General features: G+C 32.5%; 1 protein-coding gene across 1 annotated transcript in view; it reads left to right on the plus strand.

Moving 5' to 3' along the window:
- The first annotated feature begins 6340 nt into the window (after nt 1–6340).
- Rab26 (RAS oncogene family member Rab26) overlaps nt 6341–24523 on the plus strand; it is a 40838-nt gene continuing 22655 nt past the window's right edge. Inside the window, exons 1-3 of the mRNA XM_013326702.1 lie at nt 6341–6660; nt 9740–9901; nt 10333–10443. Coding sequence (XP_013182156.1) covers nt 6655–6660; nt 9740–9901; nt 10333–10443 — 279 coding nt within the window. The 5' untranslated portion in view covers nt 6341–6654. The remainder of the gene's footprint in view (nt 6661–9739; nt 9902–10332; nt 10444–24523) is intronic.

The following is a 24523-nucleotide window of genomic DNA, read 5'->3' on the forward strand; positions in this document are numbered from 1 at the left end:
AAGTATAATATTGGAAGTTAAATTTTATGATATCTGATATATTTTTTTCAAGGTTTCAGATTTCAAAAGAAATGTTTGAAAAATAATAAGAGAGAGCTCATTAAAAGTTTAAAATCTTCATATTGCTTTGCGTTTCTATTATACAACTGGATCCGATTACCTTATAATTTCCTGTTCTATTTGTATAAAACCTATTTCCAAAAAAAAAGATTTTAAATTTTGCATTGAATAGAATACTGGCAGTTACGAATAAAAAAAAATACAGGAAACAACTTTAATTTTCAAATTATTTTATTTTATTATCAAGGTTTTGAGAAAACGTAAATTAATAGCTATCGAAAAACATATTATTATTATTTTAGTGTAAAATAAGTGTAAATATATTCGGGATAGCGGGCCGGGAGGCGACTGTATGGCGCCAGATCTGTCGTTTAGGCCTAAATATGCGTTACCGATTCCTGTGCGCCTGGTACTTTACTCCCGGCTTCAAACGTTTTTTTTTTATTATTTTTGTTTTTTTTAGTTTAGTAAAAAAATACAAAAAAAATATGTTTTTCATACAAAATTAGATTTGTTGATAGATTAGAAGTTTTTGACAAGAGAAGTATAAAGTTTTACAAGTAATTTTTCTCTGTTATTTAGGCACCGTCGGCAAATAATTATTTCAATGTTTATTTCTGTCACTCTAGTTATTTTCAAAATAATTGTGTTGCTGATTTAAAAAATAATTAAAATCAAAAAACACAAAAACAAAGTAACAAAAGATGGTCCGACAAGATATAGTTGTCATTAATTTAAGTCTAGAAATAAAGAGAAGTAAGAATCCGACGCGGGAAATATAGGCCTAAATATTTCATGAACACAGTGTTAACGTTATTACATTTCTAGAGTCTACAGTAATTTTGTTGATATATCATAAACTAAACAACCGAGAAAAAAAATGGAAGCCCTAAAATTTTACTTCTCTGGCAGAAATATCGTATCTAATTTATTCTCCTTACTAATTTGACTCTTGTCTGGCTTTCTCGCGGGTCACGAGCACTCACTTCGACTGTTCACTCTATAACGGCGCTTTCAACTTTGTTTATCTCTTTCTAACACACACAACATGTATATCTTTTGCCTTGTTTCCTTGTCTGTTGCGACGTTGCCAGCCCGCATCGTGTTTGCCACAAAGTGACCTTGTATTGCCGCTCTATTGACGACGCGCGATGTTCAACACTAGGTATAATTAATAAAGATTTACAATTTAATTTACGACGTAAATTCTTTTTCTTTACGAATAATTTGATAAGCTAATGAGCGAATTAATTAGTTTGAAGTAAGATCAAGGAAATGTCAAATGTTATCGATGTTTTTTTTACTTACGTGATAAGTTTGTGTCATAATTTTTTAATATAAACACGGTAACTTTTTAAAGTATAAGTGGAGGATAATTACTGATGAGAATGGGTTCGTATTCGTTATTTCTACATCCTTTTTTCTATCCTAGGGGATAGCAAACAAGCAATGAATGGCACGCGAAGCATAGCGGAGCAAAGTCGATCTTGTTACCAGAGTTTTTATTGCCTAAACACACGTATAAATACATATTGTTATCGCAAATTTATCAAAATGAGAGGGATATCGTACGTTTATACGTTTTTACTTAATCAAAACTTAATTCTTTGCGGCGGTGTAATAGTACGGATAACTTACTCAGTCTATTTTATAAAATACTAAATAACCGCAAAATACATTGTTTTTAATCGACGCTACAACATATTTTTGTCAATATTTTCAGACAGCGAACAAATTGTTTTGCCGGATAAGTAAATCTTGTAAACTATGATCCTAACTTAATATTTTATGCGACGGGAAAAAACCTATTCGAATTACATAGCACATCTCAAATCGGTTGAGCCGATTTATAAAAACATATTTTTTATAAATCGGCTAGTTTGCCGATTGCCTTTGTTAGTTGCTAGTAGCTTGTAAGCCTTCTAAAAACATCTGTCCTTTCAATGTGACAAAAACACAGGCATTCACTTATTCTAATTTCTGCCTTTGAAATGATTGGTCCCGAAAACGTACTGTTTGAAACTATGGGTTTACATCGATAATTACAACCGGACTGTATACATTGCCAAACATCTTTTTCTAATTATTTGAGATTTTGATTGAAACCTTAATCCTAATTCTACAAAAAGCAAGTATTTTAAAGGAAAGAGGAAAGTAGGAAGTGGTTTTCATTTACCGAAACATTAAAAGATACTTTTATAACGTCAATTAAATGTAGGCGACGCATCTGCAGTGGCGGATATGCAGCGGTCGCTTTGCTATCTCGGCAAATTCTGCTGGCCGCTTGCTGGTTTGCCTCCTTATAATGTAAAAATTCATGCAGACGTCAAAAAGCGTAAAGTGGAATACTTGGATCATGTGCTGCGGCATGACAGGTACAAGTTACTTCGGTTGATAATGATGGGCAAGCGACGCGCTGGACGTAGGAAAAAATCGTGGCTACGTAATATTAGGGAGTGGACGGGGATTAGGTCAGCAGAGGAACTGTTTCGCCTTGCGCTTGACAGAACCAAATATTCCAAGTTAGCGGCCAACCTTCAAGACTGAAGAGGCACTAGAAGAACAAGAAGAAAGTAAAAAAAATAAGATAGATTGAGACGGTAATTGATAGATGTTTAGGTATTTAGGTATAATTAAACATTTAAAAGGTGAAGCAGACTCTTAAAAATAGCTTATTGGCGCATGTCCTGTTTTTATATAAATTTTTACGGAGTTTTCAGCAGATTGTAAAGCTTTTTTCCATTAAATGTCTGTTTTTATAAGTGAAAATTATACCAAGATTAGTAGCTTTAATGATGTGCATGAGGAGTTTTTTTATTGCAATTAGAATTCACGCTCTGCATGTCGACAATGGTTCGCCATTGCAAGAGCAAATTTTTTTGGGTAAGTTGTCTTGCCTATCTTTTGTTAAATCTTGTCTTTCGATTTCTAATGTTATTCAAACAGTAAGGTTTATTTACTCTATTTAATCATGCAAATTAAATAGATGTTAGGTCAGTTCAAACATTTTATTACGGCAATATTTAGATGGTTATAACTTAAAGGCGAGTAGACCCCCGGTGCGCAAAGCCGTGGGCGATCGCCCACTTCGCCTACGCCTTCCTCCGCCTCTGCATGTCAGTTTTAATTAAGAAGTATAATAGTAAGCTATATTAGGTATTTGGATTCTCCCTTATCCAGGTTCGACTGTTTATTCCTTTATCTCAATGCGCTGGTTGGACAAAGTAAACAATGTTGAGAACTGCTAACGCCATCTAGCGACGAGTGGATGTAGTTTTGGCGATATTTAAAAATTTAAACTTTCATACAATCAAATAATTAATTTATTACTTTTATACTTTGAGTTTGTTGAGCGAGAAGAGTGATTTTAGGTGTAATAACTGAACCGATTGGTGATATAATGGTTCCATGAAATAATCTTATGCCTCTGTCTATTACATTTTTTAAAAAATTAGAACTAGGGTTGCCAGTTTGCCAACATAATAGTCGGATAGACCAGCCAATGGGCCGAACATTCGGGTACAAAGGCTGGATGACGCCCTAGATTTCAACGGCCGTTCTAAATGTAAAATACCTTACAAAAGCTGGACAACAAGGACATCGTTTTTTTGACTCGACACATAATCAAAAAGTCTATGTTCGGATTTATCTGGATACCTGGTAACGCTAATTTGAACCAATACTCGCTTTGAAATGTCAACATTGAAAATGTACGCATTACAGAGACATTAACAGAGTGAACGACTAAAAAATCGACGTCTTCTCACCATTTGGAAGATTTCATCACACCTTGATGCTTAGTAGATGACGTAGAAAAATATAGTTGACAGCCCTGCTCCGAAATCCTAGAAATATTGATTAAAATCCTGCGGTTAAATATGTATAAAGGATCCAGAATAAAGTGTGAAAGTAATTTTAAGTATGTCGTAACTTTTGAATTTATAACAAGTTGGCGACGTCAGTTTTTCTCTCCAAGTACAACTTGTTTAACAGTAGAGTAAATAGATATTTACTAAGCTAGAGCCTTCCATCCTTAGACTACATCATCACTTAGCTTCGCTTGGGATCGTGGTGAAGAGCTAGCTTATTAACAAAAGAGTATAAATTGTGTAGATTAAAAGTTCTTCGACCTATGCTTGTTAAATTTCCTAATTGAATGAACGTTGGGACCTGAAATCGATTTGAGTTTTATTATTTAAAACCCGATGTTTAACTTGAGGTTGTTCAGGAAATAATTTCTACTCCCGACATGTAACCACGGGAGTGTTTTAACTTGGTCATAAAGAATTGAACTTTTTAGAGTAGTGGCTTGTAATTTAAACTTTATAGCATTGGAATAAGTATTAAATTACTTTGTAAAGTTAATTCGAATGTGTTTGTATGTTAGTAAAGGTGTGTTTGTGGTTTATTTTTGGCTGCGGTAGGCGGTCGCTCGGATGTTTCGTAGTTTTTTTTTTATTTTTTTAACGATGGTTTTTGTGCCTGCGGCAACGTCTGCGTTCAGCCCGTACTTCCGGCTATTGTGAAGAAAATAATAATCGTTTTTCAATTTACGACTTCGATAAGAATAAAGATTTTAATTAAACACAGATGCCGTGAGTTTTTCATACTTTTTTGATGTTGATTACAATTATGCAGTACAAAAGTTATTGATTTTTATATAAATTAAAAAAGTCTTTGCTATGTCAATTTTGTATAGCCGATGAAAACCAATGTTTTTTTTTAATTCTTGCTACGATGCAACAATGGAAGAACATGTTGCGAAAAATAGGTGCATTTGCTATGATCCATCCATAAGAAGAACATTTATGTAGATACTCCATAATTCCTCAAAATCCTTAAATCTTAAAAGCGGTCACACTAATAGACGCAGACATGCGTCTCAACAAAGAAATATTAGAAAAAAAACTTACCACTGTGACTAGTAACGCCATCTATGAGAATATATGTAAACGATTTGCAAGAGTGACGTCCTCTAGTTGTGACGTCGACCGTCTCTTGACAGGTGAGTGGGATGCACAACGTGTGAGCGAGATAAAACAACAACAAATGAGGTTTTCATCGATTGTCGGGCAAAGGTAACGCGCATGGCAATGCAACGTAGTAACACATAGACAATTTTTGAATGATTACTCGTAGCGTTATGTAGATAAAGATCGAATATAAAAAAAAACTAATAAAATTAACTTAAACATGAATTAGTAAGAGTTTGAACATAGGAAAGATTTGCAATCATAATGTATTAAAAAAATTATTAACAACCATAGTGTTTTTTTTAATAAAGATATGATTTAATGATAGGTCACGTCATTGTACACTATGATATACAAGGAATCTCCAACGAGCATTCTTCTCTTTCTAACATCACTAATTACTATAATTTGCTTTTCATACTCCTTACTCATCCCTGTGTTTATAATTAGCAAGATGCTAGTTGATTTTGAACTCTATTTCCTAGAACATAGTGTCAATAATAAATCATCAGTTGTTTACTGAAAATTGCAAATTGTAAACCATTTGTAATCTCGATTTTACACATCAGCATCATTTTTAAAGAAGATTCAATTAAAAAAGTTGTTTAAAATAAATGTTTTTAATTTACATTCTTGGTGTCATCACTTCGTATCACAAAATAATCTTTGTTTTAATTTAATTCAACTTGTTTTAATTTGAAAAGGTATGACGTAGTTCAAACATCTGAAGTTCAGTTGCGAATCGATTTCTATAAATGTTACTTCACAAGAGATAGAGTTTCCATGAATTATTAAAAAGATAAAATGGACTGCATTTAAACGCTTTACCAATTTATATTTTGTTTACAAATTAATATTATACTCTGATTGTATAGGATTTCATACCTTTAACCTCAAATACCTATGTAGCAGTTTAGTTTACGATTGATGCGATCTTTAAGTTGCCTATATAGATATATTACATCCAAAAAATCTACAATTTATTAGTGTAATATAATAATACCGGATATCTATTTTAAACAATAGTATTATTACACTATCTACTAAAACATTACGCAAGTTCATATAGAAATAAAAATCGTTAGAAATATCTTGAGATAAATCCGGGAAATTCATTTCCGTTTATGATAGCTCTCACGCACACCAGTACAGTATCATTGGTTGACCTTACGCACACATCAATAAGTACATAGTTCTCGTACACAAGGGTACTTTTATTGCGATAAACACACACATACAAGGCTGTGTACGAGGGAAATTCAACCCTAAAAGCGTTTTCTCCGCAATGTGTCTTTCCTACTGATCCGCGAGATAACCTCAAAATTTCGACATTACGTTCAGCACAGAATATCTTTTCTAGTGATAAAATAATACACTAAAAGAAATATTATTGTGGACTTGTGCTTTTTCGTAATAATTTGTATTAAACGGTATGTGGGCGTGATTGCCGAATTTGGAATTGAATTTTCGTCATATTCAGTCGCGTGTGTTGGAATTTTGTGACGCCCGTGCCATTGAAAGTAGAAAACATGTTGCGTGATCATTTATCGCAAGATATTTTATGATAGTGTGTTCACGAGGTTGTTTAAATGTTTCCGAAGGCGATCACTGTTAAATAGAAATGAACGTAAGTATTGAACATTGATTTTTTCAGTTTCGTAAGAGTGTGTTAACATACTAAGTGTCTGGGTCAAAATATAAAGATTGTCTTAATCTACATCGCTAATTAATTTTATTAAAACAAATGTCTATTTAAGAAAACTATTAGAAAATGATCTATTAATCAAAAAGCTCGTTTATGAATGCCCATTTTGATTTATAGTTTTAATTAATTATTAACAGACAATAAAAATAAAAGAGCTTTTGAAATTTGACGTAATGTTTATTTAAAAAACGCTAATAGGTTTGACCTTCAGTTGCTATTGGAATTTATAAAATGTAAATATCTATCTTTGTAGATAAAATAATAACTTTGTAGTTATTTTACAAAAATAATTATAAAATCCAAAACCGTTACGACAAAATTAAAATATTTTTATAAGCTTATAAGTTATATTTATAGTCAATATTTTCACAGTACAGTTCATATAATTGATTACGATAAACGAGCAAACAAATTAACGTTAGATAAGCAATCAAGAAAGTTAAATAAAAATCAATAGCTTCTGAATAGGTTCAATTAGTTATGTGGGTGACGTATTGTATTGACGTAGGAGGTGGGAGGTGTAGGGTGATAGTGGGGGCAGTAAGGGAGGAGGTACACCAGTTGAATGCAGACCGACATTGACCCACATTTACACAATCCCATAGTACAATAACTAGTGATGAATTTTTATCGATAAAAAATGTTTAGTTTTAAAAAGTCGAATATTTTAGTTTTCATTTATTTTTTCTTATTGCTCCTGTTCTGTATAAGGTTGATTATTGTTTATAATCTCGACATATTTTGTTTTCATGAAATTACTTTTATGCACTTTTTCTTCTTTCAGCTTTGATTTAATTAAATAATCGTTATAATAATTGTAAACAAAATAACGTAACATCAGCAAAGAAATGACGTATTTTTGTTTAATAATAAACATCGTAACACAGTAATGTTAAAAAAAAATTGAGAGGTTTTCCTTTTCAAGAAACTCATAATCCTCTTTAATTAAAACAAATTGAATACATTAATTCATAAAATATCGATATTAGTACAATAACATCACTTTAATTCGCCATTGACTCTTTGTTTCTATATTACGTATATGTAAATAAAGCCGTATTGTCCGTGTGTGGCGCGGCATATGTAAATTAAGGTCTGTGTCACGTTACGCTTAACAAGAAACATTGCTTATGTAAATTACTATATTGGGATGATTTTTTTATGTTTTTTTATTCACGCAGTTATTTGTTTTTAATACAATTATTTAACATTAATAACCATGATTTTCTGGTACAAATTACAAAATCAGATTGATATCTTTACGCTGGTTTTTGATACCAAAATTCTCTATTTAAAATATATCGTCATCCCTGTTCTTATCTTTGACAAAACACTCTTTTTTCTTGAACTCCGAATTCAACGGTTAGTTTTCTAAAGATAATTTTATGGACGACAATAATTTTTGGTACCAGTATTCTGGCAATTAAATTTACATGAAATAATGCAATGGTGAAGGGTAAGTTATACTAGAAATTATTGTCCGACATTTAAAACTCATATATCATGGGACATCTATAATATCCAGTTTAAACTTGCTGAAATATCGTGCAAATGGCGCTAAAACGAGAAGTTTCCTGATACATTCTGACCCAATTCCGAGACGTAACAATAGATGGCGCTCTTACAAATTCGAATATACTCAGGATGACTGAAAGCTTTTTACTTCATAACCACCAAAACAAATTTAAAAAAAACATCATCGCACACATCACCAATGCAGCTATATTCTAGAATATAATTCTACAATATTTTTTTTAAATTGTAGAAAAATTTGTGTCTTGATTTTACGAATACTTTTTCAGATCTTTTTATTTATTTTAAACGTCTTCAACAACATGGAGGTTATCAATTCGTCTGTATTTTGTAGTAACTTTTGCATTAATAAGCGATAAGACATGACCGCGGCAATGCATCGTGTTACTGCGGGGTTACGATGAATATCATTATGCTATTGTAGTAAGGGACATCAGATAGAGGAACACACGTCCCCGAGTAATGGGGCGTAAAGAGTATTGTTGTTTGCACCCCACACTTACGAAGCCCATCCCTTTATTGCTTGGTAAACAAAGACGCTTTCAAAATGGACTGACACTTGAACTAAAATCAATAGATTTGAATACAATTGAAAATATTATAGTATTTAGTAAAATATCTGCAAAGTTATTACGAGTTTCTTCGATGTAATTTGGCGCCTAAATAAATTTAAAGATATGAGTGAAGTCAACCAACCCGCACTTGGTCAGCGTGGTTGACTATGGCCTAATCATCCTTAACTTATGGTAGGCTCTGAGCCCCGTGTTTGGGACGTATAGTGAGCTGATGATGATGATGACTGAAAGTCATAATAAGCTCTAAGTGTAACCCTTAATGTAGTTTTAGTTTGAAGACTCTACAAAAGGACTGCAACTGAGTAAAATTTCTACAATCTTTTTTATAATAGGTACCTACTATAGTTTTATCTTCTACATAAATTCTTAAGACTATTCTTAAGTTTTAAGGTTAAGATAAGGTTCTAGATCTGTTTTCATGATAAGATTTATTGCGCAGCAACAAGTTATATCTTCCAATACAAATGTTATGACTTTCATTAAAGTTGCCCTTCATAACCCTTATTACTTTCATATCTACGGCCGGTAATCCATAATTATAGACATATGAAAAGGGAATCAAGCTTTATATGAGTTTAATTAAAGGCATTTGTTTAATAAAATGAAGACTCGAGCTTGAAATATAATCGTGAAGCCACATATTAAGGAAGGGACTCCGGATTCCATTTACCGCGAAACTGACGTAAAAATGCTTTTTTGGATATTTCATTTCCTCTATCTATTAAAGGTAGATTATGTATTATTACATACTCAACGTCTCGTTGGTTTGATGCCTTTGGTTTTAGCTGTTTACATGAGCTTCGAAAATTTTTGTAATTTAATAGACTCCAGCAGTTCAAAGGTTAACTTAATGGTTCATTATATCCCGGCTTTTAAAAGGTTATTGTTTCCAGCAAGTGACAACAGACGACAGCATGAGTGACGACGTGTTCGAAGAGGACACGCTGCGTGCCCCTGCGCCCCGCAGCACCCCCTCCCCTACTGGTTACCCGGACTACCGGCCCCCTACTGATATACCGCGCTCGCTGCTTGATGAAGACCTACCTATTCACAAGGTATTCATGTATGAAAATTACACACCACCACAGAGAGTCTACTGATTGCTATCATTCTCCCATATGCCTATTCTGTTTCCTGCTTGACGGTAAACCCTTTTTCCACTACGCTACCATGACACATTTCTCTCATTTATGCTTTTATTTATATAGATATACTCAACCTAACCAAAAATAATCTATTTAACTGGCGATTGCAATTACAAATTAAAAATGTTAACTTTACAAGGAAAATATCAGTCATCACTTATAACCAACAAACCGGAAATAACAAGAAAAGCTTAGCGTAAGAAAGATTTTTTTAATTTCTCTTTGACTTTTGTCTACTAGCATTGTGAGTTTTAATTAAATAAATTATTATAGAAATAATATATATTATATACGAATCTTTTTGTAAATACAAATATACAAATATGATGTTTTTTGCACAGACGATCTTGTTGGGCGATAGCGGCGTCGGCAAGACTTCCCTACTCGTGCAGTTTGAGACGGGTAAATTCCAGCCGGGTAACTTCTCTGCAACCGTCGGCATTGGATTTACGGTAAGTGAAAGTTTATATCATGCAATTGCACAAACAATTTTGCTGGACGACAGCGGTGTGGATAAGACTTCTTTGTCTTGGGTGCAGTATCAAAAAAGCCCGTTTTCATTTTTTTTTGTATAATTGTTAGTCTAGCAATCCAGTTATCAGTGGTTACACAAAATATGTGTAGCTACAGACAAATGACAATTTTCAGTTAGATAGAAAGCGTGCCATTGGCCTAATTTTAGTCCTCTTTTCCTACCGAATCTTATTCTTGTAAGGAAAGACTTTCTTTCCCTAAGGTGTAGTGGATTTTACGAAAAAGGGACGCATATTCAGGAGAAATTTAATAGTGCGTCGCTCCATCGATGAAAGATAAAAAGCCTCGGCGTTTGCGGATGATTATGGGCAGTGGTTGCTTCGCTATTTCGGCGAATTTAAGTGACTGCTTGTTCATTTGCCATCTTGTTATACACTACTAACTCTACATTACCTTTCTTTTGTGGAAATAAGGATTTCTTTAGCGATCATCAAAGTAAATTATTTCACATAGACCCGAATCGTTTATCCTAAGCACACCTAATGCAGGTAGATAAGAAAGTAAGTTGGTATGCTTTAATGACGCGCTCTTACGTGCCTTTGTGAGAGATCTTATGTTTATGACGGAAGCTACTTAGCCTTCAATTTAATCCATAAGAAATGTGAAAAGGGTTCTATGGTTCCTATATGTACATTAAAATATTATTAAATTAATTTATATATATTAATAAAATTGGAGTATCTGTATGTTTGTTAAGAAATAAAAATAATATATCGTACACGTAATTTATTTACGCTGCTGATAATAATAAAAAAAATATTATTTTCGTCCTTTTGTCTTGACATAAGTCTTGTCCGCAAGGCTGAGATTGTTCCATGTGATCTTTGGAACGTCTGGCTTTCTATTTTCCGCTGACGAAGTCGATGAAAGCACTCGGAAAGTTTATCTGCGAAATAAAAAGTCTCAATGAGAAATACAGAAATAGGAAAATAACTAGAAAATTAGTAGATATTTAATTTACAGGTCAAAAACCAATAGTTAAAGTATGAAAGCGTTATTAAATAAGAATAGTTTTTTTATGTTTGTCTAAAAATATGGCTGATAATAGACATAAAACAATTTTAGTGATCTACTTTTGGACCTAGAATCTCAAAGACCGGTCGTAATTTTCTGCGGTATGATGTTTATGGCTTCGGATTTCGTTCGGACAAAGAAACCTTTAGATTTTGTCATTGAACTTGTATTATATTAATGTACTCCAGATATTTTTATTTATATTTTACGAGAAACCTAGATTCTTATCGCCTGGGTTGAGGAGTTTTATTTGACATATTTTTCAAAGTTTTTTCCGAAAGCGAAGCAGTTTTTTCTATTTCAGTTATTTTAGACTTACTAATATTATAAATGCAAATGTTTGGATGGATGAATGGATGGGTGAATAATTGTTAACAGATATCTGTAGAACGACTAAATGGATCTCGATGAAATTTGGCATAAATATAGAAAATACCCTGGAAGAACTGAGTTTTCTTTTTAATTCCGCGTGGACGTAGTCGTGGATGACAGCCAGTGTCATCGTAAATCATGAAGTTTTATCCGATTAAAAGATAAAGAGAGAGTCAATGTTTATTGCGTATGTCTCGGCAGTGAAAACTCAAATATTTAGGTATATTTATGTGCAACAATTAAGAGCTATTCTTGTTGTAAACCTTGGTTCATTTATCACTAGCTACCGCCCGCGACTCCGTCAGCGCGGAATTTAAAAAAAACATAATTAGTCTATGTGTTCTTCCAGACTATGTTCTATATGTATGACAAATTTAATCGAGATCCGTTCAGCCGTTTTGGAGATACCTTCAAACAAACATCCATCCATCCATGCATCTAAACATTTGCATTTATAATATGAGTAAGAAGTAAGATTTAAAAAAAAATGGTATAGTTCAAATGTACTTTGTAACTTGATAATCAATTTATGTCAGAGGCCGCGGTCTATATAAGACGATTTTGTCTTTATTCAATGTTTGGGATAAAGGACAGCATCCTATAAGACTGTTAGTTTAGGATCCCGTTAAATAGATAAGTTGCTTTCAGAGTATTCCTTTTTATTCTAATACGCTTATTGGGAAATCTACATTTACCCATTAATTTTGTAACAAAGATTTTTTTAAATTTATTTAAAAGTAAGTATAAAACCAATTTGACACTATATACACTTTACATAATAGTTTACACGATGACATTTTTTATTATATAATAACAGTAAATAACACATAACAATGACAAATTAAAATAATACAAAAAAATACATAGATAAACATAGAGTGAGCGACGGGCCGCGTCCGCGAAATAATACCAGTACCACTCATCCTGATGAAGATCCCCGATGGGCTCGAAACTAGTCGGTGCCGCCACCGGACGAATATACGTGAGTGTTTAGCCGTTTTTATATATCAGTATAGATAAACAGTGCGAGAATATATCAACGCGTAACTAAACATCAATATTCAGTCTTCCACACATATATACGCAGTCTCTGTTTATTTCGACTCGCTGCAACTAGATGAACATTTGGATGTTTTCATAGAATTGTTTTTGTAATGTCTAGATGTAACGATATCTATTTTTAAAAACTTATGTGCTTGGATGCCAATATTTACTTAAGTTATCTCTATGAATGCAATCATTTTTTTATATTTCTGTACATTTTATTATTATTCTTTTAACGAGTATAATTAATTTTAACTAATAATTAATTCTCATCTAATCTAACACAGTTAAGACAGTTTCAACAGTGATGTTAACTTATTTTGGAAAGTCGTTATAAACGTAAATTAAGTTTAATTTACTCTTGGCGAGTATTGCAAATAATTTCACAGATAAAATTAATTAAATAGAGTGACGTTTAAATTGACGTTTTGAGAATTTCAATAAGGAAAATATATTATTGGTCAACACTTTTCTGTTTATAATATCGGAAATTAATTCATTTTTAATATATTTGTATAAAACAAGATCTGTTTGGCTATTATTTATTTGTCATATCCATAAACTATTGTAAAGAATCTTACTAATATTATAAATGTCAATGTTTAAATGGATGGATAAATGTTTGTAAGAAAGTAAACAGTGGTAGAGCCAGCTATAACATCTTCGCACGAATCGGCCCGGCTCGCCCGGTGAAATACCACGACCACACAGAAGACAGGTGTGAAGTGGAAGCAATTCCGCGTTTCGTCTGATGAGTGTGCGTCCCGGAGGCCAAAATTAGTCCACTTTCCCTTCCCGTCATATTTCTTATAAGGAAAGGATGGGAAGTAGAAGAGGACTTCCCGGATGAGAGGATGCATGGAAAGGGAAAATATTTTCTTTCTGTGCATCCTGTTCTCCGATTAAAGGTAGGCAACGCATATGCAATTGCGTATGTCTATGGGCAACGGTCACTTCGCTATTTCAGCGATTTCAGGTGGCCGCTCGCTCGTTTGCCACCTTATGATATATAATAAAAAAAGTAGTTTCTTTTTGTGTTGGTTAAGGTATATAATGAAGCCATGTTTTCAGGGAAAAATTGAAGAAAATGTTTTTGTATAAAAAATGCAGTCAAGGTTTTCATAGCTTCCCGTTAACGGATATTAGATTCAAGAATGCCTTTAAATATAACCGGAGCGCTGTTAAGTTACATCTTAATTACTTAAACTTTGATCCTTAAGCCGAGGCGACGCCATATTTGTTTTCGGCTTTACAGCCGGGCCGCGGTGATGGATCTCTTTTTAAAAAGTTTTATTGCAAATAAATTAATTTAATATCAAATCTGATGACAAGTAATTAAAGTTTGTAATTAAAAGTTATTACAAATCTCTTTATTATAAAACAATTATTTTAATAGACGTACATAAAGCGTTATTTCCTCAGAGTACCAAACCATACATGGCGTAGTAAAATTACTCCCTACTGAGACTCCTAAGTAACCGTGCATGTTACTAACGCCACCTACCGGCCTAAAATATAACTACATTTATTGAAATTCTCAGTTGGATTGGTATAAACAAACGTATGATTATTTTATTTTAACTTGTAATATTTGTCCATCACTCAATATGTTTACTTCGTTGCCTGCTCTGGTATAATATACAAACATCATAAAACAACTGTTTCTTTAAGCTAATTAACGTTAACGCAATAAAAGATCTCTGTATAGACTAGCACCTGCAAAAGGATTATTACAACTGGCTTCTGTCACTTACGAGTAGGGCTGCTTACTTACAATAAATGTATTCCCGAATAAAATAAGCGACATTCCACATACTTATCAACGCCATCTAGCGACTCAGAACCGAAACATCAATGTCAAACCTGATTTGCCTTGCCAAGCTCTTGCCTGATTGTATTTATTTGATAAATAATAAAAATAACTTCAATGCCTATAATAATGGCTATGGATACTGACTGGATAGTCGTCGCAAGTAATAAAGTAAGCCGTGATAATATAACGCATTTTTCTCTCTATGCCTATATTCTATAGTTCTTTTCAATTTTCTTGGCGGCCCAAGGTCATCGGCGCGCTGCGCAGTGCCCTTCCCCCACATCCCCAATGCTCCGCTACATCTAATATTTTGTTCTGCGCAGCGACTCGCACGAAGTTAAGAGTCACTAAAATATTTGAACGACTGCATCTCTAAGCTAAGGAAATTTAAAGACAATTCAGAAAAGATGGTAGCCCTAGCTGCAAGCCTAACTTATGAGATAATTACTTCAAGCCTTTGAAAGTCTAAATCCAAGTCGATGTTAACATTGTTGTAACTTTTCGATTCGCAACTTTTGTGATGATAAAATTCTTTACAATATTGTCTCTTGTACTTTTCAGATCCTTCAGCCTTTTCAAAAGGCTATTTAAGATTACTTGACTAAAATAAAGAAAGGACGTCCTTATGTAATGAAGGCCAATTTATTCGGTTATTCGGTTTTATTAGTCTACTTTTTTCTACGACACTGATGGTTTTTGTCTTTTAACGTAACGTAATAAGATACGATGTGTATTAGTAAGTAGAATTCAAGATAAGGGTCTGTAAGAATGTAACAAATATTTCACAAACAAATAACTTCAATATTAACAACCTTCTTTTTTTTTATAACAGAAGGGGAATTTTAAAATATAATCAATTTTAAATCCTAGCCATAGGTAAAAATATGCTTATCCAAAGCGATATTATTTACTTCGTAATTTTAAAGGTCTTTTTATTAAATATATTAATCGCAAATATTTTTCTTAATTTCTTAACTACAAATAATTATTTACATCAATTTTTTGCAGTAATACATTTAGTTAACACAATAACTAACATTTTTTCTTAATAATTAGCAGCCGTAAGCGACATCGGCTTATACCTCAATAGGGTTGCCGAAGTAACGAGCGAGGGGGTGAGGGCTCGCGCGGAGGGGGGTGCGTCCCTAGATGGGAATCAGGAGCGGTCTAGGATTTACGAGCAGTCGGTGTATGACGGGCTCCGTCGACGCTCCCCCGGGACGCTCCTCGCTTGATTTCCCGCGAAAAGTTTATTTTGACGCGCATCCATAATTATCTATTCCTTTAAAAAAAGTGTTTAACTACAAGGAATATTGTTTTTAAATTATAAAATACCTTCGGTTTGGTTGTTAGTATATAAATTTTGTCATTATATATTTTAAGTGCTGTAAAAGGTAAACATTTTATATATATACGTATTAAGTTACTTCTAATTACATCAGCTATCAATAAAAGTCTCGTCAAAATCGGTCCATCCATTTCAAAGATTACCCGGAACAGACGAAAGTTGTAAAAAAATGTTATTTTGGTGTATTTATCGTATATTTATTCGCGTATATATAGTAAAAACGGTTATTTCAATATAACAGACACTCCAATTTTATTTATATATAGATTAATCGTTATTGATGATTTTTTTAATATTACCATATCAAAGAATATCATCATCATCATCATCATCAGTTCACTATACGTCCCCACCCAGGGGCTCGGAGCCTACCCTAAGTTAAGGGTGATAAAGAATATACATTAAATAAATTATATATATATTATATATTATTTACAAAGTAATTACAATGACGTCACATCAAATTAATTATATTTACAACCCTTAGCAATTTGCAGTTTTAATTGAGATACGTGAAATTTAATATGAAATAATTTCTCTCCTATGAGCAACAATTTCGTAGCACGAAGCTATTAGAATCTCCGATATAACATCGAATATGTTGTTTGATTTATTAAATTGTAAGGAAAGCTAAAATAATTAACTAACATAAATAAAATAACATAACTGATAACTTATCAATTCGATTGCTCGCTTTTTTATTTGGATATTTGGGAAAAGCAAGAAATTATTATCATACACTTTACTGTATCATTAAACCCTTTATCTATAGTTTTCATATTTACATCGTTAATATAAACAAACAAACAAGAAGTCTTATTCATATATAAAGATTATTTTAAATTTTATTGAATATTTTAATGAATTTGACTTAAAGGACTTCGTTCAATAACTCGACTCTTTAGCTTAAGTATGAATAAAAATAATTTATACTAAATCCAATTATAAATATATGTATTTATCTCTACTAATATAATCAATAGAAAAGATTTGTTTCTTTGTTTGTTTGTTTGTAATGAACAAGCTCTGAAACTACTGAACGGATTAGGAAAATTCTTACACTGTTGAAAAGGTCTACTGTCCCCGGATGACATAAGCTATCTTTGTTAGTAGTTAAACATATAAAGTCTGTCATGATATATAGCTGTATATAATGATTCTTAATGTAAATAGTTAAATAGTAGATACTATAGCGCTAATAATTTCAATCCGATTTTGGTTTTGACATCTTAATTATCGGTGCCATCAAATGTCAAGGACAGACACAATGTCTGCGTCTGGACAGTGTTATTGCAACATATTATCTTATAATAAAAACTACGTAAGAAAATTGAAAGAATTGTAGAGTTAAACTTAATAAATCTTGTATTGAATCTTAATTATTTTGATACTTAATCAAAATAACTATACAAAGTTAAAAAAATAAATAAGAAATACTAGTAATTAAAGTGAGTCAACTGGAATTAAAAATGTACACTTTCTAATTATGTTATGTTACCACAGACATATAAATATTAAAAACATTTTGTACAGCAAAAAAAATTATTATCTGTGTCGAAATTTCGTAGGAACATTGTAACAGCCTTAGGGTGAAAACGTGAGCAACTTCCAAAGTTTTCAAATTGAACATCATCTTGCCTGTAAGGTAAATCCTTTAATTTATTGTTTTTTTTAATCATGTACCTAAAAGGAGACAAAGAAATCTTTATATACGATTTTATGCCTTTTTTCATGCAGTTTGGGTTAAATTTTTAAAACCATAAAATCGCGTAGAAACGATAACAGAGAAATTAAATACCGCTAAGAACTTACGCTAAGAGTGTCGGTTGTTCAGGGGTTAAAGCACTTAACTTGTAATCTGCAGTTCCCGGGTTCGAATCCCATCATGTACCAATGTGTTTTTCACTGAGCCAGCGTGGTTGACTAGTCACTCCTAACTTGGGTAGACTCCAAGCCCCTCAGTGGGGCTATATTGAGCTGACGATGATAAAAAGCTTACTACAATGCATCTAATAAGATTTTAACAGTATTAGTGATATGTATGCGTCGAAGGAAGACTTAATTATTATTGATGACTACAATTACGTCGTAAATAATTTATAATAGAGTTAATTTATTTAAACAAAGGATTTCATTTGATTTTAATCTTGGAATTTATCTTCAAATTACGTTTACGACACCTGACGTCAGTATCTAAAAAGTTTTTTATTCATTCGTAGCAATTATGACGCAGTCAATACATCTATACAATTTGATTTAAACCAATATTATTCTTTAAATCCAATATATTGAATATGCAAAATGATTATTGATTGCTTTCGACGTGGAACCTCATTTGTATTCATTGAGTTTTCACACGACTAATGTGGTCTAGGGCATTTTAAAATATTATTAAACACAAACGCACGTAAACTACACATGTTATCTGGGATTACAAATTATCTACCAAGTTCCTAAAAAGCTCTTAATTTATACACATGCTGTTTGTACGAAAAGTATCGTATTAAAAAATTCCAAAGTCAATTAAAATGTTTTTAAATTCATTTGACATGTTTCGCATGACGAAATACTTGTACAAAAGAGATACTCTCTCTCTTTTTCAATGAGTATAAGGGGGATACCAATAGTTTGTATTTGTGTCAAATATATATAATATTCGCAAGCTAATTCGTGCAAATAAATGCGGTTAGCCAAACAAAAGGACTAACTACAGTGTTCTAGTTTCTAGCGCTGGTGAGTGACAGGCATGCGGGAGGAAAGATCTAATATCCGCACGACATTGTCTCACCTGGTGGGGCTTAGAAGTTGGCGGATTATTTGCAAAGAAATCTAAATTAAGAATATTAAATTTGGGCTATTATTAACTGCCAATTTATTAGCTGCCTTCATGTATATCTTAACAGGCGCTTTTGTGTTTGTCGCCATCTACCGTCAAGAAATAGTGCTATAGAATTACTAGCTAATTTGCATATATAAATTCAGTTGTGTCTCCTAATTTTAGGTAACTTCAGAAAGTGAATAATTAATATAAGTGTTCATAAGGTTTGTCGGTATGTGTTAATCATCTTTTTCTTTTAATTGAATATCTGTAAACAATAAATTTAATTGACACAAATAAGTTGAAAGCCAATTGTATCGGAATGCGATTGCCGATTTTTTGTTGTTAGTAACTCATGAATCTGAGTGCGTCGGTGGCTCAGGAGTTAAGCACTTGACTTGCAATCTGTATGTTCTGGGTTCGAATCCCGCCACGTACTAATGTGTTTTCTGATTTCCGATTTACATATGTAAATCGATTCGACGTTCTTACGTTGAAGGAAAACATTGTGATCCAACCTGCGCATATCTAAGAAAAATTCAACGATATGCGTGAAGTCAACCAAACCGTGGGCCAGCATGGTTGACTATGGCCTAGTCACCCGTAACTTAGGGTAGGCTCCGAGCCCCTCAATGGAGACGTATAGTGAGCTGATGACGACGAGCTCACGAATAAAATATCATATTTTTATTTCTTTACAATTAAATAAACCGCATGTATTCATCGCGAAGTCCGCGGGCCCACACTTCCGTCTGTATGTAGCACGAGTAATTATGAAAGGAAATGTGTTTTAGGTAGCAACCAGTATAAAAGGCTTCGGTCTCTCCGAGCTCGAGCCGACAGCTAATGAATGTCGCTTATAAAAAGGAAATAGTTTTCGCACACTTTCATATTTAGCTTGGTTTTTGATATAAAATAAAGTTTTATCTGATTTTAATATTTATATGTTAAATTAAATGGAATCGTTTTAAAAATTTGTATGTTTTTGTTAAAGGCACTCTAGACTCTACAAGGCAATCCTAGTACTCTAAAGAGGAAAGATTTGTTTGTTTGTTTGTATTGAATAGACTCCAAAACTAATGAACCGATTTGAATAGTTCTTTCACTATTAGAAAGCTACACTATCCCCGGATGACGTAGACATTTATTACTAGATTTTTTTTTTATTTTCGCGCGGCGAAAGTCGCGGCCAACTGCTAGTGATAGGTGAAAGCTGTTTATAGACGTCTATTTAATTGTGAATACAAAATTATTTAAAGTTAGTAATCCTAATAATTTAATTTTGGTTTTCACTCGTCTGTAATTATATTTGATATCCATTTCATTAAAAATTATTAGCAAATCTTTTTTTTCACTTAAAAGTAATATTTTCAATGCCATCTGTTTTGATTTATTTATATTTATATTATTAAGTAAAATTTTAATTGAATTTCACCTTCAATGCTGGTTATGTTTTCGTTACAAAGTAATTTCGTTTTTATTTCGTCGGCGCCGGGGCTCGATTGATTTTTAAAAAAGCAAACAGAACTGACCTAGTTAATAGATTTTCACTGTTTGTTACTACGATCGATATAAAATCGTATAAACTCTAAAAATAATATTAAGCAAATTACGGTGGGTTTCTGAGACCAATATGCCTGTGTCTAACATATTGTTATCGCTGTTTTTGTCAACGATAATTACAGAGATGAAAAGATTTTTCATACAGAGATTTCGAGCTCAGAAACCATATTGGTTAATATTTATGAAATCCTGAATTAATTTAATTCTACAATTATTCCAAAAAAAAATCAAAAGGTGAAAAATAGAATAATAAAGATTACTTTAGAAAATTTTCTACTTTATAAATATTCTGTTTTCTCATTTTTTGTCGTCCCGTGAAATTGCTATTATGAAATTAATTCTTATTTAATTATTCAAACTGAGAAAAGATACGATAAGATAAAGTATATAATTAATTTTATATATAAACAGAGCTTTATATTACGTACAAAGTTTTATCATCGTCTTAATTCCAGCTATACCTATCCCGGTTTCAATCAAATTAATATCACTCATAACTTGATATTGAGGGTTTCACATTTCTCCAAAGATCAATGAACCTTTTATTAATCAAACAGACTAGAATATATTTGCCTTTCTAAATTGTAATCCTTAATACGAATATCCCACATTTAATTACTTATAACCTATTTAATTTAGGTACTTATAACATCACTTTGAAAAGCTAATTTAGTTTTTTTACGCTTATAAATTTGCGTAGAAAAATATTATGTGGACACCCTATAGTTTGTTTTCTGTAATCAATGTCTATAAAGTTATGCAAAAATTTGAAAATTACTTGCTATATTTGTGAATAATGTTGAGTTCAACGCGTTTTAAAATAGACTAGTATATTAACATAAACTCTTCATCATCATCACCATCATAACCAACCTGTTCTTATCCCTACGGAGGGTCGGCTCTACTACTCCTCCATACTTCTCTATCAGCCGTCATATCTGAATCCCCACCATTCTTACGCATTACGCATATCCTCTTTCACACTATCCATCCATACTTTCTTTTGTCTTTCACTTTGTATCCATCCTCATTCAATCTCTTTTTTTTTGTTTATTTTCTCTTTATTCTTCTAAATTGTTTTATGTAATTGCTTATGAAGTTATTTATAGAGGTTAAATAGTTATGACAACCATGCTTTTTTTGTTAAATAGCAGTCAATTAGTTTGGTTTAACGTAAGTTAAAAGGTTATTTATAGGCTTTGTAGATTTATTACAACGTCGCTTGTAGGTATTTTATTGCGCCAGTAAGATTTGATAGCTTCCTTTAGAGAGTATTTTAGACAGGAAACTGCTAAAGCGAAGTTCGTTCCAGTAACAATGAACAGTTATAGCTCTTACAAACAGCCTTATTTATTTGCTTCTTACGAACATTTACTCTTTAAATGCAAAACAATTTTATAGTTAATTGCTTTTTAATTTTAAGAACTTGTAAATGAAACAATGGATATTTGTAATTGGCCAATCTATGTATATAAAAGAAAGTCGTGTTAGTTACACTATTTATAACTCAAGAACGGCTTTACCTATATGGCTGAAAATTGGTGAGGAGGTAGCTTAGAACCAGGAGACGGACATGGGATACTATTTTTTTTTTCGAATTTATGCCTTGAAGAGCTGCTTTTTATTTAACTTACTAATATTATAAATGCGAGTAAAAGTTTTTTATATATCAACGCGGACGGAGTCGCGGGCGACAGCTTAGTTACAATATAATTTTTTACTTGTTTTAAATAAATCTTTTTAATATTGTATAGACTTTTTATCTTTAACCTTCAGATTTATTATTTGGTTACTTTACCTTAGGCAGTTGAAAGAAAATTTCAAATAGAGATGTTTTCTTCACCATTTTATATTTAACGATTGTTTGAAGGATTGAAGCTTAGGATCGTATTTAAAACAAATTGCGAAGGAAAAGGGTGTGGTCTGGTTATCATCAATTCCGAATCATTATTAATGATAACGTAAATCGGTTTTCAATGTAAATCGTATCATTAGGATTGGAGTTGTTTGTGAGATTTATAGCTTTACTTTTCTTTGCAAAGAGTAAAAAGAGTTTTTTTTTTATCCGTGGGTTTTAACGTTCGACGCATTTGAAAACAAATGTCTCTTTCATTTCCTTTAAAAGACAGAGATAACTATATGTTTTCTGTATAGTCAAGTTCAATGGAAATGGGAAATTATAATAAACCAATCATTTTACCTTCATGAGGCTGTAATCATAGACTTTTTAACAGACTAGTCATGTTTGCATCATCAGTTTGAACAGTAATGGAGACTTCGTCTGGTTCCATTTAATTTCAATATTTATGAAATAAAGTGAAAGTAGCTGCGAGGAATTTTGACATATTCATTTTATGTCTTTTGTTTGGACGATAAAATTTTTTATCCGGTGTTGCGAAACTAATTCAAAAGGTCTGACGAAATTGACACGTGTACACTCGATACAAAACAAAGGCTTCGCGGGAGCTGTGACGTTGCTCAATTCAAAAGCAATAACTGTGTTTTTTTCCATTTTGTTTCATACGAAATATAGTTCCAATTTGCTGTTAGTAAAAAGTTAAATCACATTCCATTTGTAGAAAACCATATCGTTTATTATTAGTTCTAGCAACACCTCATCATCATCATCAGCTCACTAAACGTCCCCACCGAGGGGCTCAGAGCCTACCCTAAGTTAAGGGTGATTAGGCCGTAGTCAACCACGCTGGCCAAGTGCGGGTTGGTTGACTTCACACATATCTTTGAATTACTTCTCAGATATGTGCAGGCTGCATCACGATGTTTTCCTTCACCGTAAGAACGTCGGATAAATGTACATATGTAAATTGGAAATCGAAAAACACATTGCTACATGGCGGGATTCGAACCCAGGACCTGTAGATTGCAAGTCAAGTGCTTGACCCCTAAGCCACCGACGGTTCCCAGCTAGCAACACCTAATTATAATTATTGTATATAACATTTTATAACTTGAATCAAAACAATAGAAATAATACATATTATTATTATTTTAAACTTTTAACGATGTCACAGTTGTATACTCTTAGGTTTTTAATAATCTTACTTATTACTTAATAATATAAATGCGAAACTTAGATGGCTGAATGGTTGGATGGATGTTTGTTAGAAGGAATCTCGAGAATGACACAACGGATCGTGATGAAATTTAGCAAAGTTGTAGAACATATTTGGAAAAACACACAGGTTACTCATTACGTTTTTTTTTAATTTCACACTGACGAAGTCGCGGGCGACAGCTTGTAATAGAATACAATAAGAACGCAGCTGTATTCAATATAAAGAGTTCTATTCGTAACTCGTAATAAGCCGTTCTCACTGACTCGCTAAGAACTCGACAGTAATTTTCTTTATTACGCTACTCGAATTCGAATCATCGTTCTCACTTCGATTTCATTTATTTGAGTTGTTGAACTGGAAACAAGAGTCGTCCGTGTCCGATAACGATCTTGTATTTCTATTGAAAATCTGAAATATATTTGTGCGGATGTCAGTCAAGGCATTGTGTAATTTTCTAGTACAGTCAGTGCCCTTTGCAGTGGTCCACTTAGAGGAAAATTAGCTTGTTTCTTGGAAGGAGACGACGTCATAATAGTAAAAAGCAATTGATCGTACATATATCAACGTCCGTCGCTTATAAGATAAAATACCGCCAGATTCCCCGACAGTACATACATTTTGGTAATTATGTATTAAATAATTTTACTATAATAATATTATAAATGTGAATGTATGGATGAATGGATGTTTGTTTGAAGGTATCTCAGGAATGGGTGAACGGATATTAACGAAATTTGGTATACATATAGAAGATAATCTGGAAGAACACATAGGCTACGTTTATGTTTTTTTTCATCCAATGCGGACGGAGTCACGGGCGACAACTAGTGTACTATAAATCTGTATTGAGGGATACTTAGTTAAAAGGTTTTTGATAGTCGAGGAATATCACGGTAACATTGAAAATTGAAATTGCTCAGACATTAAAACAGTTTGATGCATTTTTTCC

The sequence above is a fragment of the Papilio xuthus genome, unplaced genomic scaffold, assembly GCF_000836235.2.
Source record: "Papilio xuthus unplaced genomic scaffold, Pxut_1.1 DF828780.1, whole genome shotgun sequence".
NCBI lineage: Eukaryota > Metazoa > Arthropoda > Insecta > Lepidoptera > Papilionidae > Papilio > Papilio xuthus.